Source organism: Pristiophorus japonicus, chromosome 2 (assembly GCF_044704955.1).
Source record: "Pristiophorus japonicus isolate sPriJap1 chromosome 2, sPriJap1.hap1, whole genome shotgun sequence".
NCBI classification, from domain to species: domain Eukaryota; kingdom Metazoa; phylum Chordata; class Chondrichthyes; family Pristiophoridae; genus Pristiophorus; species Pristiophorus japonicus.
Genome location: NC_091978.1, coordinates 373,623,122 through 373,642,425, shown reverse-complemented (window position 1 = coordinate 373,642,425; position 19,304 = coordinate 373,623,122). Strand labels below are relative to the sequence as shown.

General features: G+C 44.9%; 1 protein-coding gene across 1 annotated transcript in view; it reads left to right on the top strand.

Annotated features, from left to right (window-relative positions):
- The window catches only part of LOC139251091 (sodium/hydrogen exchanger 9B2-like), a 157,969-nt gene that overhangs the window by 39,585 nt on the left and 99,080 nt on the right, over positions 1-19,304 (top strand). Inside the window, exon 2 of the mRNA XM_070873154.1 lies at positions 3,457-3,574. Within this exon, the coding sequence (XP_070729255.1) occupies positions 3,558-3,574 (17 nt within the window). The 5' untranslated portion in view covers positions 3,457-3,557. The remainder of the gene's footprint in view (positions 1-3,456; positions 3,575-19,304) is intronic.

Here is a 19,304-nt window from a genome sequence, read left to right as displayed (position 1 = left end):
CTAACTCGCACCGAGTCACGATTACCCATCACCTCCTGTGCTCGCTGACCGACACCGGCTCCCGGTTAAGCAACACCTCGATTTTAAAATTCTCATCCTTGTTTTCAAATCCCTCCATGGCCTCGCCCCTCCCTATCTCTGTAATCTCCTCCAGCCCCACAACCCTCCGAGATCCCTGCGCTCCTCTTGAGCATCCCTGATTATAATTGCTCAACTATTGGTGGCCGTGCCTTCTGTTGCCTTGGGCCCAAGCTCTGGAACTCTCACCCTAAACCTCTCTAATTCTCTTTCATCCTTTAAGACGCTCCTTAAAACCTACCTCTTTGACCAAGCCTTTGTGGTCATGGCCTTAATTTTTTATGTAGCTCGGTGTCAAATTTTTGTCTTATAATACTCCTGTGAAGTGCCTTGGGACATTTTACTACGTAAAGGTGTGATATAAATACAAGTTGTTGTTGAGAAGCTGCCAAGTTCTCCACAACTCCTCCAAAATGTCAAGAACTGATGGATCTAAAACGCTGCAGGCATTCTGATGTGATGGAATGGGACAGTCTTGATTCGGTACCCATGTAAATTGTTGATTGATGCAAGGTTTGTATTTTGAATTTCAGCATCAGTATAATCCTAGTATTCAAGCTTGTTCTTGTAACCATATTGAAGCTTGCATCAGAACTCAAAATCTAGAACATAAGAACATAAGAAATAGGAGCAGGAGTAGGCCATAAGGCCCCTCGAGCCTGCTCTGCCATTCAATAGGATCATGGCTGATCTGATCATGGACTCAGCTCCACTTCCCTGCCCGCTCCCCATGACCCCTTATCCCCTTATCATTTAAGAAACTGACTATTTCTGTCTTAAATTTATTCAATGTCCCAGTTTCCACAGCTCTCTGAGGCAGCGAATTCCACAGATTTACAACCCTCTGAGAGAAGGAATTTCTCCTCATCTCAGTTTTAAATGGGCAGTCCCTTATTCTAAGATCATACCCTCTAGTTCTAGTCTCCCCCATCAGTGGAAACATCCTCTCTGCATCCACCTTGTCAAGCCTCCTCATAATCTTATTCGTTTCGATAAGATTACCTCTCATTCCTCTGAATTCCAATGAGTAGAGGCCCAACCTTTCCTCATAAGTCAACCCCCTCATCCCCGGAATCAACCTAGTGAACTTTCTCTGAACTGCCTCCTTTCGTAAATATGGAAACCAAAACTGCACGCAGTATTCCAGGTGTGGCCTCACCAATACCTTATATAGCTGTAGCAAGACTTCCCTGCTTTTATACTCCATCCCCTTTGCAACAAAGGCCAAGATTCCATTGGCCTTCCTGATCACTTGCTGTACCTGCATACTATCCTTTTGTGTTTCATGTACAAGTACCCCCAGGTCCTGCTGTACTGCGGCACTTTGCAATCTTTCTCCATTTAAATAATAACTTGCTCTTTGTTTTTTTTCTGCCAAAGTACATGACCTACACTTTCCAACATTATACTCCATCTGCCAAATGTTTGCCCATGCGCTTAGTCTGTCTATGTCCTTTTGCAGATTTTTTGTGTCCTCACACATTGCTTTTCCTCCCAACTTTGTATCGTCAGCAAACTTGGCTACGTTACACTTAGTCCCTTCTTCCAAGTCGTTAATATAGATTGTAAATAGTTGGGGTCCCGGCACTGATCCCTGCGGCACTCCACTAGTTACTGGTTGCCAACCAGAGAATGAACCATTTATTCCGACTCTGTTCTCTGTTAGTTAGTCAATCCTCTATCCATGCTAATATATTACCCCCAACCCCGTAAACTTTTATCTTGTGCAGTAACCTTTTATGTGGCACCTTGTCAAATACCTTCTGGAAATCCAAATACACCACATCCACTGGTTCCCCTTTATCTACCCTGTTCGTTACATCCTCAAAGAACTCCAGCAAATTTGTCAAACCTGACTTCCCTTTCATAAATCCATGCTGACCAATGACCTGATTCAGGTCGTTTCCAGTGTCTGGTAGCATTGTGTCTTCAGTCCCTTCCCAACAGGCATAAAGAATGAGGATCATTTCAACCTCTTCATGCAGACATGGCAAGAAAAAGAGAAGCCAGCATGACATTTTTTTTAAGCTACTTTTACATCTTTCCACCCCCACCCCAAGATTTTAAGGTGGACCAGAAGAACTGGATGATTTAAGGTAATTTAGAATGTGTAACTAAGGGAGCAGAACTGGTGTAGTAGGCAGGTACTTGCGCCCTATTATAGCATGCACATAGACAATAGCCCTGCATTTAGTTCATTCAGGACAAAAAATTATCGTTGAAGGCAAGTGCCTAGATGCTCCTCTGTGATTGGGCAGGGTTACCTTATGTCCAACTGCATCAGCGCTGACCCCACTGAAGCTTCTGGGGGCAACCTAATTAGAATATTCTGAGCAATTTTCTAGCATTGTTGACATCTTTGGTAGCTCACTCAGTTAAGGGTGGGAAATAGCATACTGATGCAAGATTTAAACATCTGTAGCAGTTTAAAGGATTGCCAACAGGAGTTAAATGACACAATGTAATGCAGTTGTGCTGAAAGGTAGGTTGCTGCTCGGAGGTAGCAGTTGGAGTGCTGCTGTCCAAGACAAGGCAGAAAAAGGTTTGGGACTGAGCATTGAAGGTCTCAAAGGAAGCACTCAATGCCCAATGGAAGGAGCTGCGAGGCCAGTGAGAGTCAACTCGGAACAACCCTATGCACAGCAACCTAGTAGGCGTGAGAAGTCTAATGATCTTACCAGATCAGACAAGGTCAGAGGCGCCAACCACACCTTCCAAAAATGCACTGCGTCAAGTATTACAGTGGTGTAGTGGTTGTGGTATTGGACTGGCAAGAGGTGGTCAGTTTAAATCCTACTGTGGCAACCTAAGAAATTTAATTAACTAAATCTAGTAATTTGTGTCCCAGCATCAGACAAAAGTACCATGAAAGCTGCCGGGTTGCTGTGAAAACTCAACTGCATCACTTTTAATGCCTTCCAAAGTGAATAAAGACTTGGGGAGCTAGCAATGGACAATTGTTAGCCTTGCAGCTTCACGCGCATCCCAAGGTCAAATCTTTAAAAATGTTAACCATCTCCCCCTTACCATTAAACTGCTTCAACAGTTCCCTTTAATGCTCAGGAAGTAGTGTGAGTCTTTTGCACCCCCAGCCATTGTTTGAAAATGTTCCTTCACTTGCTACCTTGTTTGCATGTAATCACTGAAAACCCTTATATATGTTATTTCTTGGTTCATGCACCCGTCATCAGTCATCACCCCCATTGTGGTCTCCCTACTGTCATGTGGGTTGGAGCGGGTGCCAGCTGCAGGTTTGCCGTGACATTCTGCTTTCTTACCTTCTCCAGTTACACCTGTTGGTGTATTAGATCACGGAGCACCGCATGTGAACTCTGTACTTCAGCAACCCATTCTAACCTTTTTATTCTCCTTTCCTAGATGTGACATAAGAAGAAGAAGAGGAACCGCAGCTACCAGGCCTCTCTGCCAGCATTTTATCACTTGCCTGGTAATCGCCCGCTCCCTGCCAAGCCATTCACATGAGAGGCAATAGACGGTGAGCCACAGGGGAGTACTTTGAATGATGCACCATGCATGTGTGGACAGGAGAAGCTAGGGGTGAAGATGAGGAAGACATGGCTGCGTGGAGGGTCAGGAAATGGTATCTCACTGCTGAAGTGCCTTGGGACACAGATCTCCTGGATCCCACTTTTAAAAAGATAAATGCTTGCAGAACATCAACTATATCTGCAAACATGGGCCTCCAGGAATATGCAGCAGATGGAGGAGTCCACTACCTGCATTTTTGGAAACATGATAGATGCATTTGCAGTACCACAGTCCACCCTGGAGTGTATGGCAGCTCCACACCAATGTGCAGTGGTCAACGCTACACCAGAGGTCCTGAGGAAAGTCTTGGCCTGCCATGGATGCTCAGGAATCTGCCATAGAAGTTTTGGGTGCCAGATTGGTGAAGGCCTTCACACAATTGAGGCTGGGTGCAGAGAGGTATCTCAGGGTCGTACCAGATCTGATTGGTACCGCTGGGCCCTCTGCAGATCAGTGGCGATGCAAAGCCATGGCCCATATGAAGCTGCTGCCTCTCTAGATGACAGCTCATGCATGATTCCCCACCGGCCCCCTCTGATGCCTGCATACTTGGTAACAAATAGGCAGCGATAGGCTGCCTATGCAGCAGCATAATAGATGCAGTCTGCAGCGTATCCATCTCAGGACTTAGTACAGAAGCTGCCTGACCTGCTGAGTGTTTCCAGCATTTTCTGTTTTTATTTTAAGACTTAGCTGCCATGAGACAAAGGCCATCTTAGTTCCAAGAGACTCCTTTTTCAGCGCAGCAGCCAACCAGCTCACACTTTTCTACCGCTCATGTAATACCGGGGAAGAACACTAGATTGAAGAGGTCAAATATCTCACATTTGCATTAAATGGAATTACGTTGAAAAGAAATAGACACATACACATTAGGGGTTTTAATCAAAATTCTGGTTGTACAAAAGTTGCGATGCATGCAGATATTGCTATTGACAACGTTTGAATGGCTGTAATGAAGGGAGCAATGAATTGAAGCGCACAGAGACATAACTGTAGATAATGGAATATTTCTGATGGGGGAAGGGAGAGGATGTGGACAGGACTGTTCATGTAAATAGCCAGATGACAAGCGAAGGTCTTCCTGTACTAGATTGGCGTAATTGTCTCTTACAGCCACCAACAAATTGTCCTCCACATCCTCTTCAGGCTATACCTCTGGCCAATCTCTCTGCTGTCTTTGAATGCCTTCCCTCTTCGGGATCTCCATGAGGAGACTGCTTTGTACAGCAAAGTTGTGCAGCACACAGCACAGCACCACCATCGTCGAGACCCTGGCTCGATGTAGATATATTACAGGGCACCCTTGGCACATTTAGTACTACTTCTGAGCCTTCAGAATTCTACTCGTATGCGTTGATGACTCTGGTGGAAGAGTAACACTCAGCTTGTGCCCTCAATAATGGCTATAGATCTAATCTCCCAGGAACCTCACAGACTGAACTTTCAGGATAAAATGGTGCACTTAAAATGAAGGCATGGTAATATCTCTCAAGAAAGGGAGCATTCACTGCTGCTAACAACAGTATTGGAGGTGCGAGAACTGGGAGCCGCACAGCAGAAGGCACAAAGGTGCATGGCAAGCAGTTCCAGCAGCAAATAACAAAACAGTGCCCAAATCACACGGGAAATTAGTCTTCTACGCATCCTTTTAGAATAACTTTAATTCTATGTTGCTTTTACCTTGCTACCTAGCAATGTTGGATACCCATTATATACACACGTGATGTATGCTCAACATTAGTCAGGTAATAATGACTGAAAATACGATGTATAGCATTTTTCATCACCTCAGGACGTCCCAAAGCACTTCATCATCAATAAAGTACAGGCGCGGTCCCGGCCTGCAAGACCATCAGCAGGCCGGGGCCATTACAGGGAGCAGCATGCGGCGGCAAACCACTGCAGGGAGCAGTGCGTGCTGCTGCAGGAGGGCGACGGCTGCGAAGCAGGCACAGCAGAGGGGGCGAAGGAGTGGCAAGAGTCCATAGAGGGAAGTGACTGGGGCCCGGGAGAGGCGTGAATTTGGGGCCCAGAAGAGGCGAGGGTCCAGGGGCAGCATGGGCCAGCCCACACTGCGATATGTGCGCGCCCTCGGTCTGTGCAGCAGAGCTGGTCTCCAGTTAGTCCTGGGTAATCCTTGCCACTGGACCAAGACCTAGCTCTGTCAAGCCCGTGTGGTGGCTGGTATGCAACGGCCACCACACGTTAAAAAAATCCACGCACAGGCATCTTCCACCCTTCAACATGTAGTTCGGGATCTGGAATATTAGGTCCTTCATTGAAACACCTCTGAACGCATTCCTTTTTTGGACTGCCTATGATGATGATTTGCAGTGTAGTCACTGTTCTAGTATGGGGAGCCTGTAGCTCAGATCTTCCAGAGCCCACTCAATAGCTTCCATTTGCCTATCATAGTGCTACTCTGTTGCACTAACATGCAGCACAATTGTAATTGTATACTACAGTTATTGCTTAATGTCAGTGACGTGATATAACTATCAAAGTTTATGAAATAATTACTAGTAGATATTCCTGTAGGCAAATAGTTGTCCCTGGAAACTTAATGTTGATGTAGTGACACATAAGTGCAAATTGAATCCAATGTGCTTTATCAGCCCTTATACTCTGCATTGGCTCCAACCTAGTCAGCCTCATCGCACTGGCCTTCAAGTTCCAGGGTGGGGCACTGACAATGTACTATATAGTGGCATACTGCTGCATTCAGTACTGTAACTCAGCAAGGACTAAAGGTTTGCTTCCGACTAGACTTGGAACTAGTTACAGTATTTGGCAGGTGAGAAACATTTTGCATTCACTCCCTTGAGTGAATAACAAGATGAAATACGTGAAAATTGTATTTTTTTAAGAAAGCTTGTTGAAGTAGCTGGTTTTCTTTGGGATTTTTTTTCCTTTAGGGATTATATATGGTGTAGTTTAATGCTATTGTGTAGTGTGCGATATGCTCATATTTTGAGTATCAACTGAGAAATATGCCTTCGATTTAGCTATGTTCACTGTCAGAGGATACGCTGTTTTATTGTTTGTTGTATAATGCAGAATATATTGTCAGAGGTTCTCAAGATATGAAGGGGAATAAATAGGGTAGATAGAGAGAAACTATTCCCGCTGGTTGGGGAGTCTAGGACTAGTTTAAAAATTAGAGCCAGACCTTTCAGGAGTGAAGTTGGGAAACACTTCTACACACAAAGGGTGGTAGAAGTTTGGAACTTTCTTCCACAAATGGCAATTGATGCTGGATCACTTGTTAATTTTAAATCAGAGATTGATAGATTTCTATTAACCAAAGGTATTAAGAGATATGGGGCAAAGGTGAGTATGTGGAGTTAGGTCACAGATCAGCAATAATCTCATTGAATGGTGGAGCAAGCTGGAGGGACTCAATTGTCCACTCCTGTTCCGGTGTTCGCTGTGTTATGGTGAGTGAAGAAGTCAAATTGTGCCTTTATTATTACATGGTACTCTGGGAATTTTTACGAGTGTCCTTGACATTTCAATGAAAACCACAAATCAATAGCCATGATTATTACACATTTCTTTACTTATGTATTTAATTTTTATCCTAGCTTTTTTTTTAAAGCCCAGGGTATATAGAAAGATGGTAAGCAACATCAAGCCGAGGTAGGTTTTTAGAGTTTAGCAGGAGAGGTGGGGAGAGCTGTGGGCTTTAGCAACAATTACTTGGCATTTTGAGATTTGGTACCAACGGAGGTGGTTCTGTGGTATCTGAATATAATCCAGAGGAGGAAGAATCTAAGGTTTGGTAGTCCTGGAGAAGGAGTGGAATGAGCGCTTTAGTTTACAGAGCGATTTCTGAGGTCTTGGAGCACTGCAAGGGGAGATACTGGGGTTTGGCAGCACTGATGCACCATTAGGGAGGCTAGTAGAGTTGGGAAAATAGAGAGGGCCATAGTATGTATAAGGACAGGGATGGGACCTCTGTAAGGGGGAGAGGTCTGACAGTATGGAGGGAAGGTTCCTAGTTGTGGCAGTCCTTTGGAATGGTATGACTGGGTCTGGGAGCATTGTAGAGCTCCCAAGCTCTGACATCAGTAAGGAGTGTTCCAGAATGTGTTATAGCACATTGGCGGTGCTCCTGAGGTCTAGGAGGATTGAGAGAACCTGCTGAACACCCCAAGATGTGAACGCTCTGTGTGCAAGGCTGACGGGAGTCTATATCTGGATTCTTGAGGGGAGATACTGTGTCACAATCTGAATCACATGTAGTGGGGAGGCGGGGGTACGGGGCTGCAGTGCAAGAAGGAATTTTTTGGTTTGCGAGCATCGGTGAGAGTCCCAGGGTCCACATTGGTGGGTAGTTTATAAAAAAATTAATTCAAAAAAGGACGCGACTGCTGCCAAAGACCTGGAAGTGGACTGCACGTGCGCGCTGCCAGTTCGTCAGGGGAAATGCCGGGAGAGATCGGTCTGTCAGGAAAAATGTTGGGAAGCTGGAGCACCCCTCTGATCCTCTGTCTGTTGTGGTGAACGTTATTTTTAAACTTTGGGAGCTGATCGTTATGCGCAGAATGTTTCTGTGCAGCTTCCAGTTCGTTGGCAGGAGGCATTCCGTTCAAAAAAGTTACATGTCACAATAATGTGATTAAATCTACCCATTGAGTGAAATTGTCCCATGTATCTTTTAACATAAGAACATAAGAATTAGGAACAGAGTAGGCCATCTAGCCCCTCAAGCCTGCTCTGCCATTCAACAAGATCATGGCTGATCTGGCCGTGGACTCAGCTCCACTTACCCGCCCGCTCCCCATAACCCTTAATTCCCTTATTGGTTAAAAATCTATCTATCTGTGACTTGAATACATTCAATGAGCTAGCCTCAACTGCTTCCTTGGGCAGAGAATTCCACAGATTCACAACCCTCTGGGAGAAGAAATTCCTTCTCAACTCAGTATTAAATTGGCTGCCCCGTATTTTGAGGCTGTGCCCCCTAGTTCTAGTCTCCCTGACCAGTGGAAACAACCTCACTGCCTCTATCTTGTCTATCCCTTTCATTATTTTAAATGTTTCTCTAAGATCACCCCTCATCCTTCTGAACTCCAAGGAGTAAAGACCCAGTCTACTCAATCTATCATCATAAGGTAACCCCCTCATCTCCGGAATCAGCCTCGTGAATCGTCTCTGTGCCCCCTCCAAAGCTAGTATATCCTTCCTTAAGTAAGGTGACCAAAACTGCACACAGTACTCCAGGTGCGGCCTCACCAATACCCTATACAGTTGCAGAAGGACCTCCCTGCTTTTGTACTCCATCCCTCTCGCAATGAAGGCCAACATTCCATTCACCTTCCTGATTACCTGCTGCACCTGCAAACTAACTTTTTGGGATTCATGCACAAGGACCCCCAGGTCCCTCTGCACCGCAGCATGTTGTAATTTCTCCCCATTCAAATAATATTCCCTTTTACTGTTTTTTTTTCCAAGGTGGATGACCTCACATTTTCCGACATTGTATTCCATCTGCCAAACCTTAGCCCATTCGCTTAACCTATCTAAATCTCTTTGCAGCCTTTCTGTGTCCTCTACACAACCCGCTTTCCCACTAATCTTTGTGTCATCTGCAAATTTTGTAACACTACACTCTGTCCCCTCTTCCAGGTCATCTATGTATATTGTAAACAGTTGTGGTCCCAGCACCATCCCTGTGGCACACCACTAACCACCGATTTCCAACCCGAAAAGGACCCATTTATCCCGACTCTCTGCTTTCTGTTAGCCAGCCAATTCTCTATCCATGCTAATATATTTCCTCTGACTCCGCGTACCTTTATCTTCTGCAGCAATCTTTTAATGCCTTCATTAACATTTATACTTGAGGCCTCAGCCTCTGCCTGTTTTAAAGGCCTGTGCTGCGATACTGTTTGCCCACAACAGTTGACACACAGCTTTCGAGAACATCTGTGCATTTTGGGCATGTGCAGCGAGTGCATCAATGGGAGTCGAGAGGGAGAAAGATTTGTCCCTTCTTCTTGTGAGGACTTGAGAGTTGGAACCTGAAGGTTGAATTCTCAAAGCTGTTACTTCAGGCAAATGGTAAAATATATAAATATACTATAATTTTGCTTTTCTATTCTGAACTCGTGGAAAAACAAATGTGGAATGTATGACAACGCACTGCTGTCATCATGTGAGAAACAGCAGTGGGAATAACAACCGCAACTTGTGGGCTTTTTGTTGATGGTTAGAAAAGAAAATGTTGTTTATAGATTAGATTTTCATCAGCAAATCATTGCTTTTGATTTTGTATAGTCAGTTAAAAAAATCTCTCCTGAACTATTTTTGAAACTTAATAATTTCATCTATAGAAACTGCATAAATGACACATTTGTGTTTTATGGAGTAATTTTTGTTTTTGTCTAAATATATTAAAAGATATAAACGGTAGCAAATTCATTAATAGCCAACGAGGAGCACACATCAGGAAATTGCGCACCGTCAACCCATGATTTTCTATCCATTAATTTTAACAAACAGAAACTTTAAACTTATATGCTTGGAGGCAAGAACAGAAAGATAGGAACCGGCTGGGGAAAGTGAAGGTTCAACAAGGGCCAACAGTAATTTGTATCGCATTCTTCTGTGCGCCCGCCCCTCCCCCCAATCTCATTAAAGTATTAGGCCCTGCTTCCACCAATACTGCCAGATCTCAGAAAGTCCCAATTCTCCAAAACCCCACCCCAAGTCCTGCTGGACTGCTACAAGGGCAAGACATGATTGGGCTCAGCTGTGATGCTCATTGCTGTCAGATAGTGTACTGTCACTTACTCTGACTGTTCACATAATAATAATGGTCACTTCGACAAGGTGCCAGGGGATGACTGGTGACCATTGAGCTAGGCTACAGCAAGGATACAATCCTGCGGGGAGTAAAGAGATTTCATGAAGGAAAATAAAACTTATCAAATCTCTGTAAAGATATATGTACTGAAGTGTGAATATCCTGCATTAACCATTGACAATAGTTTCAGTAACTGGAATAGAATTCCGTTTGCAGTTACACATTGGCTTCATATTACAGAATCCTGCTGTTATCAATTTTAATTTTTCCAGCTGAGTTTTTTACAGGATAATAGTCTTCATGCTCCGATGATAATTGTTTGTACAACAGAAAATGATGCACAGCAAATACTGCAATACATGAAGTGGCACACATACACCAACTTTGCCCTTCATAATGTGAGAAAAAAATTATGACAGCTAATGGGTACAGTTGTCTAAATTTTCATTTCTGACATAGACTGAATGGGAGTTAGTTGGAGAGGGTCTTTAAAGAGGTTTTTAAGATTTTGGCATGGATATAGACAATTTCAATCCAAGCAAGTTATTTTGCTTGGCATGGGATTTGAGGTCTAGAGGACACAGTTTAAAGTTGAGAGTTGATATGTAAAGAGAAAAAGGTTAGTAAAGACAAACATAGGTCCCCTGCAGTCAGAATCAGGGGAAGTCATAACTGGGAACAAAGAAATGGCAGACCAATTGAACAAGTACTTTGGTTCGGTATTCACTAAGGAAGTCACAAACAACCTTCCGGATATAAGAGGGGTCAGAGGGTCTAGTAAGAAGGAAGAACTGAGCAAAATCCTTATCAGTCGGGAAATTGTGTTGGGGAAATTGATGGGATTAAAGGCCGATAAATCCCCAGGGCCTGATGGACTGCATCCCAGAGTACTTAAGGAGGTGGTCTTGGAAATAGCGGATGCATTGACAGTCATTTTCCAACATTCCATAGACTCTGGATCAGTTCCTATAGAGTGGAGGGTAGCCAATGTAACCCCACTTTTTAAAAAAGGAGGGAGAGAGAAAACAGGAATTATAGACCGGCCAGCCTGACATCGGTAGTGGGTAAAATGATGGAATCAATTATTAAGGATGTCATAGCAGTGCATTTGGAAAGAGGTGACATGATAGGTCCAAGTCAGCATGGATTTGTGAAAGGGAAATCATGCCTGACAAATCTTCTGGAATTTTTTGAGGATGTTTCCAGTAGAGTAGACAAGGGAGAACCAGTTGATGTGGTGTATTTGGACTTTCAGAAGGCTTTCGACAAGGTCCCACACAAGAGATTAGTGTGCAAAATTAAAGCACATGGGATTGGGGGTAGTGTGCTGACATGGCAGACAGGAAGCTAAGAGTAGGAGTAAATGGGTACTTTTCAGAATGGCAGGCAGTGACTAGTGGGGTACTGCAAGGTTCTGTGCTGGGGCCCCAGCTGTTTACATTTTGCATTAATGATTTAGACGAGGGAATTAAATGTAGTATCTCCAAATTTGCGGATGACACTAAGTTGAGTGGCAGTATGAGCTGCGAGGAGGATGCTATGAGGCTGCAGAGTGACTTCGATAGGTTCGGTGAGTGGGCAAATGCATGGCAGATGAAGTATAATGTGGATAAATGTGAGGTTTGGTGGTAAAAACAGAGAGACAGACGAATACCTGAATGGTGACAGATTAGGAAAAGGGGAGGTGCAACGAGACCTGGGTGTCATGGTACATCAGTCATTGAAGGTTGGCATGCAGGTACAGCAGGCGGTTAAGAAAGCAAATGGCATGTTGGCCTTCATAGCGAGGGGATTTGAGTACAGGGGCAGGGAGGTGTTACTACAGTTGTACAGGGCCTGGGTGAGGCCACACCTGGAGTATTGTGTACAGTTTTGGTCTCCTAACTTGAGGAAGGAAGTTCTTGCTATTGAGGGAGTGCAGCGAAGGTTCACCAGACTGATTCCCGGGATGGCGGGACTGACATATCAAGAAAGACTGGATCAACTGGGCTTGTATTCACTGGAGTTCAGAAGAATGAGAGGGGATCTCATAGAAACGTTTAAAATTCTGACGGGTTTAGACAGGTTAGATACAGGAAGAATGTTCCCAATGTTGGGGAAGTCCAGAACCAGGGGTCACAGTCTAAGGATAAGGGGTAAGCCATTTAGGACCGAGATGAGGAGAAACTTCTTCACCCAGAGAGTGGTGAACCTGTGGAATTCTCTACCACAGAAAGTAGTTGAGGCCAATTCACTAAATATATTCAAAAAGGAGTTAGATGTAGTCCTTACTACTAGGGGGATCAAGGGGTATGGCGAGAAAGCAGGAATGGGGTACTGAAGTTGCATGTTCAGCCATGAACCCATTGAATTGCGGTGCAGGCTCGAAGGGCCGAATGACCTACTCCTGCACCTATTTTCTATGTTTCTATGTGTAAGAAATTTAGTGAAATTTAGTAAGAGGATGGTAGAATTGTGGAACTGATTACCAACAGGGGTGGTAGAACAGAAATCTAGGGGCAGGATTTTAATTCTTATTGAGAAAGGAAAGTGTGGACTATTGGTTCTGAAAGTTTGGAAGGGTAAGTTAAATGAACCAATAGCCTTCCATTATTCTTATATCTCATCCAATTGACTATTTGATTGTGAGCAGAGGCAGGGGGTAATCTTTCTTTCATACCCACTTCCCACACAGGCAACACATCCAGCCAGGATTTGCGAATAGTGATCACAAGCCAATGTTTGACTTCTCTTTGACTGAGGCCATTCTAAGATCAGCTATTTCAAATATTTCTAAATGAAATTGAAAATTGAGACTGAGTGAATAAACACAGTAAAGTGTGGGTTTTTTGCAGAGTGCGTTTGTTACATGTAGAAAAATCTACCACCATCTCGCAGCCATTGTGTGCAATTCATTCACCTCTATAAAGTGCAATGCCTTTCTGCTTACAGTAGCAAAATACCAGTATTTAGGGCCCAAGTTTCCACAGGATAAAAAACGGGCGCCCCTCCGAGCTGGCGCCAGAAAAAAAACGCGCTATTCTCGAGCGCTTTGCAGCTCCTTGTCTGTTTGGCGCAGCGCCCAGGGGGGCGGAGCCTACACTCGCGCCGATTTTGTAAGTGGGAGGGGCCGGGTACTATTTAAATTAGTTTTTTTCCTGCCGGCAACGCTGCGCGTGCGCGTTGGAGCGTTCGGGCATGCTCAGTGTGAAAAAAAACATTGGCACTCGGCCATTTTTGTAGTTCTTTGTAGCTGTTTAATTTTTGAACATTTTTTAATAAAATCACATTGCCATCAGCACTGAGGCTACCCTTCTCACTGTCTCCTTCCCCTCCCCACCCTCCACGGCAACAAACGGCTCTCTCCTTCCCCTCTCTCCACGGCAACAAGCCGCTGTCTCCTTCCCCTCCCTCCCCTCCGCGGCAACAAACCGCTTTCTCCTCCCCCCCCCCCTCCCCTCCCGCTCAGCGGCACGAATGGCTCCCCCCCCCCCCGCTCAGCGGCACGAACGGCTTTCTCCCCCCCCCTCCCGCTCAGCGGCACGAATGGCTTTCTCCTCCCTCCCCCCCTCCCCCGCTCAGCGGCACGAACGGCTTTCTCCCCCCCCCCTCCCGCTCAGCGGCACGAATGGCTCCCCCCCCCCCCGCTCAGCGGCACGAACGGCTTTCTCCCCCCCCCTCCCGCTCAGCGGCACGAATGGCTTTCTCCTCCCTCCCCCCCCCCCCCGCTCAGCGGCACGAACGGCTGCAGAATTCTCCCTGGCTGAAGCACTTTCACACAGGTAGGAAGATGGTTTATTTAATCTTTTCTTTGTTTATAAATGTTTATTCAGGTTGGATTTATTTATATAATATTTGTATAAGTATAAATAAGGATTTATTATAGAATTTAATGACTTCCCTTCACCCCCCACCTCGTTCTGGACGCCTAATTTGTAACCTGCGCCTGATTTTTTAATGTGTAGAACAGGTTTTTTCAGTTCTACAAAAATCTTCACTTGCTCCATTCTACTTTAGTTTGGAGTCCGTTTTCACTGTGGAAACTTTCAAATCAGGCGTCAGTGGCCGGACACGCCCCCTTTTGAAGAAAAAATTCTGTTCCAAAGTAGAACTGTTCTACCTGACTAGAACTGCAGAAAAAAAAATGTGGAGAATTGCGATTTCTAAGATAGTCCGTTCTCCACCAGTTGCTCCTAAAAATCAGGCGCAAATCATGTGAAAACTTGGGCCCATGATGTTACTTTAAAACTAAGTCAAAGTACTTTTTTATTCAGGGAAAAACTGAATTATCCAGTAGTACACATTTTAATAAAACAGAACAGGAGGAACTTTTTCAGTTTAATTTCACACAATTTCAATTCAAATTATTTCATTTGAATTGAGCAACTTCAAATTAATTAGACTGTAGTTGAAAACATTATGGGCTGTATTTTGCGGGGGGTCAGCAGGATGACCAGTGGCAGGTCGGGTAGGAACATTCATTTACTGTCCAGTGGGTCGGGTCCCCGCTGTGAACCCTCTGCCACACGCCTTTACTAAATGTCAGGTCTGTCCGCAAGTCTTTACACAAGTCTCCATCCAGTCTGACCCCATTACCTCTCCCACCATTGATTAATCGCTTCTGTCATCTCTGCTTCAGCTGCCATCTATTCCATCAGCATGGGTGCCCTTGAAACTCTCACTCACCTTGGTCCTCAGAATCCCACCACGATCAGCTCCAATACCAACATCACCAGGTACACCAGCAGCACCAACAACACCACCAACCTTCTCCGCAATCAGCTGATGCTGCAAAGGACACAGGGCATCAGCACCCGGGATGACCTCACCATGGCCAGATTTACTTCACTTGGCACTGTATAACCTGGCTACCACATGATGCGCCAGGTTGGCACCATCCACACCAACACCATAACACATTCCTACAATACCCAAGCCATTCCTTTCACACACATCACCATTGTGGGGGGGCACCGTTATGTCTCACCATTCACTGCAACTCACTAAGCCATTTCCAAAAGTGCACACACATCTGTCCAAGAACGCAAAGTGTCGAAAGTAAAGGTTTCAATGTTTAACACCACATTAACTGAAACTTTACATGGACATTGCATAAAATACCATTGCATGTTGTTAGTTGGTATGATTGCACTAGGATGAGTGTGAGGGGTGGCTGGTGAGATGGGGATGTGATAATGTAGATAGAGAGGAATGGGTGGAGGTGCAAGGTAAGTTGGTGTGTGTAAGAATGTGCAGGGGTAGAGTAGGGAAGACAGAGTGATGGGGATGTGATGAGAGGCACAGCAGGATGAGGTTGAGTGTGGCTTTGCACTAACGTTTTGTGATCTTCTGAGATCATTGAAAGGTTTACGGCACTGCACACAGATCCTCCTGGCCACATCCCTGTTTGTGCCACCTCTGCTATGGAGATCTCTTCCACGCATGGGAAGGGAAAAGGATCTGCCTATGTGCTGTGACTCCCTCCATAAGTGTGCAGTGCTTGTCAATGTTTGCAGCACCTCAGTGCTGCAGAACAGTGACAGCACAAATGTCAAAAGAAAGTTGGCCATGGTCCCTTTAAGGAAACGGCTGATGATGTGTCATCAAATGACATCACCAGACCCGCTTCCTCTAATTGACCAGCAAACGTGCTGGGCAGGCTTAACAAGCCCAATCTTGGGAAATTCATTTCAGAGGCCGGGATGAGAACAGATACAGGGTCAGGACCTGCCACCGACGTTTCCCGCCACAGACCTACCGAGGTTCGTAAAATCCAGCCCTGTCATTTTTTTGATTAAATGTTATGAGCGTCTATGTATACTGTCAGTAAATCTGACTAAAGCTGACATTTTATTAACTCTTTTAGGGGTGTTCCTGGGAGTTGTATTAAAGTAGGTTTTCTGCACTAAAAGTGTTTTCAGAAACTCAATGGTGCTGAACTTAATGGGAGAGGGGGAAAAAGAGAATTCAAAGTCAGCAGAGCCAGATTTACCATTGTACTTGTTCAATATTCATTCATAAAGTCTATCAGTTACTCAAATATTAACATTTAAACTGGTAACAAGTCATGTGAATTGTAGATTTTAAAAATAACATACTTTGTGTACTGTGTAAAGGCACACCGATGTTTGTATGGTCATATCCCTTCAATGATTGTTACTATGGAGTTTTGCTTTAATCTTTGGTGAACAATACACACCTTCCAGTTGATCACACATTCCCTCCTCTGTTATCCTTCCGTATCTCGTACATGCGTTATGACCCCTGATGTTTTCTTAACTGAGTGGGAAACACTCCCATTTGCCTGGCATTGGAAACGAGCAAAAATTGGTGAGAATGAAACCAACCAGTGGACATTGATCAGTTTGAGTACTAACCACGTTTCCTCTTAAAATGTTTCAGTCGTACTCTTATAACATGAGGGGCCATTTTTATCATGAAGGGACCAACAATTAATCAAAGGGGTTGTTTAAAAACGAGTGTGCTTAGGAGGCAAGTTCGATTGTATGTGATCAGCTTCACATCTTAAAGTTTGTGGGGAAAACCAGGCATGGCAATATGTTCACAAACAAATTTCAGTATTTGGGAAAGGCATTTCTAATTGGAGTACCAACCAGAGGCGGTTAATACAGAACATGCCAGGTTGGCTGCTGTAGTTTGTCATAATGTCACCAACACCAGGTTGGTTGCAATAAAAACAGAAAATGTGGGAAATACACAGCTGGTCAGATGGTATTTGTAAAGAGAAGAACAAGTTATTGACGTTTCGGGTGTGTAACCGTTTTTCAGGGTTGGAGACTGAAAAATAAGCAGACATTTTAGTAAAGCTGTAAAAAGTTGAGAGAGAAAAGGGAGAAGAGCGAGCATCAACAGATATAGTAATCATATAGAGGGAGTAAACCCAGTGCAGGGCATGCAAGGTGCTTTACAGGAAAACTTAGCTGATACAACCCATCATCAGTGAGATGATGCAAAGACATAAAGGGACAAAGGAATGTCTAAATAGTGTAGGGTGAAATTTTAACGTGAGCAAAAATGGAAAAGCCAAGTTATAAATTTAGCAAATCTGAAATGAAAACTGAAATTGCTGGCCAGTCCCAAGAGGAGAAAAAAACAACACGCTTTCACACTCAGATCACTACCAGAACTGTTATCTGATGACCCCAAATGTCAGTGCACTGCACTTCCCTGCCCTCTGACACAGACAGATTCACCTTGAGTCACAAACACACCCAGTAAAGAACATGGAGGATATAACAAAGGTTTGAAGTTACTAAAATCAGTGTTCAGACTAAAAGGCTGCACGTATCCAGAAAGATAAAATGCCGTCCCTGCGACTTTTGCTTAATTTGTTTGAGGGATTTGGACGATGCTAGCAAGGCCACATTTATTGCTAGATCCCAGTTTCCGGGAGAGGGTGGTGGTTAGCCTTCTTGAACCGCTGCAGTCTTGGTGGTGATGGTGCTCCCAAGGGAACGTCAGGATACTGACTCAGCAACGATGAAGGAACTGCAATATATGTCCATGTCAAGATGATGTGTAACTGGGAAGTGGTGGTGTTCGCATGACATTACTGCTCTTGTCCTTCTAAGTTGCAGAAGAGGTCACAGGGGAGGGAAGTGCTGTCGAAGTAACCTTGATGAGTTGCTGCAGCACATCCTGTAGGTCATACATGTTATACTCGTAATAAGTGGTCAGACAGAGTACTGTGTGTAATGAGCAAGTGTGACCTCAGCTCCTTTATTGTAGTTCCAGAGTGCAGGTATCTCGTGGGTAGTCTGCTTATATACTGTGCTCCCAAGGGATGCTGGGATCCCTTGGGACTCCAACAGGTAGGCCCTCTGTGGTCATGTGTGATTCAGGTTACAAGGGGTTAAATACATAATATCACTCCCCCGTGAAGTCAACAATACACTTATTTACAAGGTGAGATGATCTGGGGCTTTGCGCTCCCTTGTCGATCGTCTCGGTACAAATGCTGGTGTGGTTGGGTTGGTCAGTTCCTCATTGGGCTGCTGGGGATGGTGAGTTCTGTTTTGTGGTCAACTGTGATGTCAGTTGCCACTTGTGTGTGTGTTGGAAGGTCAAAGTTGGTGGTGTCCTCTTCAGGTTGTACGTAGCTGTTGGTGAACCGCAATTTAATTTGGTCTAAGTGTTTTCTGTGTGTTTGTCCATTGGTCAGTTTGACCTGAAATACCCTACTCCCCTCTTTGGCTGTGACCGTGCCAGCGAGCCATTTGGGACCATGTCCATAATTGAGCACAAACACAGGATCATTGATCTCCATATCGTGTGACAAGTTTGCGCCGTCATGGTACACAATTTGTTGATGCCGCTTGTCCTCCACGTGATCATGTAGATCAGGGTGGACCAGAGAGAGCCATGTTTTAAGCGCCCTTTTCATGAGCAGCTCGGCTGGGGAAATCCCCGTGAGTGATGGGGTCTGGTACGGTAGCTGAGCAGTACTCGGGACAACCAGGTCTGCAGGGAGCCTTCCGACATGCGTTTCAAGCTTTGCTTGATGGTCTGAACAGCCCGTTCTGCAACGGCGCAGATGTGACATGTTTGACCCCGTTGTGCGTGTTGATGCAGGTGAGGCCTTTTGAGACTCCTCCAGCTCCTCCAGCAGGTAGACCGAGGTCAGGTCCAGCTTGGTGAACGTATTCCCTCCAGCCAGGGTCGCAATTAGGTCGTCTGCTTTGGGTAGTGGGTACTGGTCCTGCAGCGAAAAACGGTTAATCGTTACTTTATAGTCCCTACAAATTCTAACCGTACTGTCCTCCTTGAGTAACGGAACAATCGGGCTGGCCCAGTCATTGAATTCCACCGGCGCGATAACGCCTTCACGTTGCAGCCTGTCCAGCTCGATTTCCACTTTTTCACG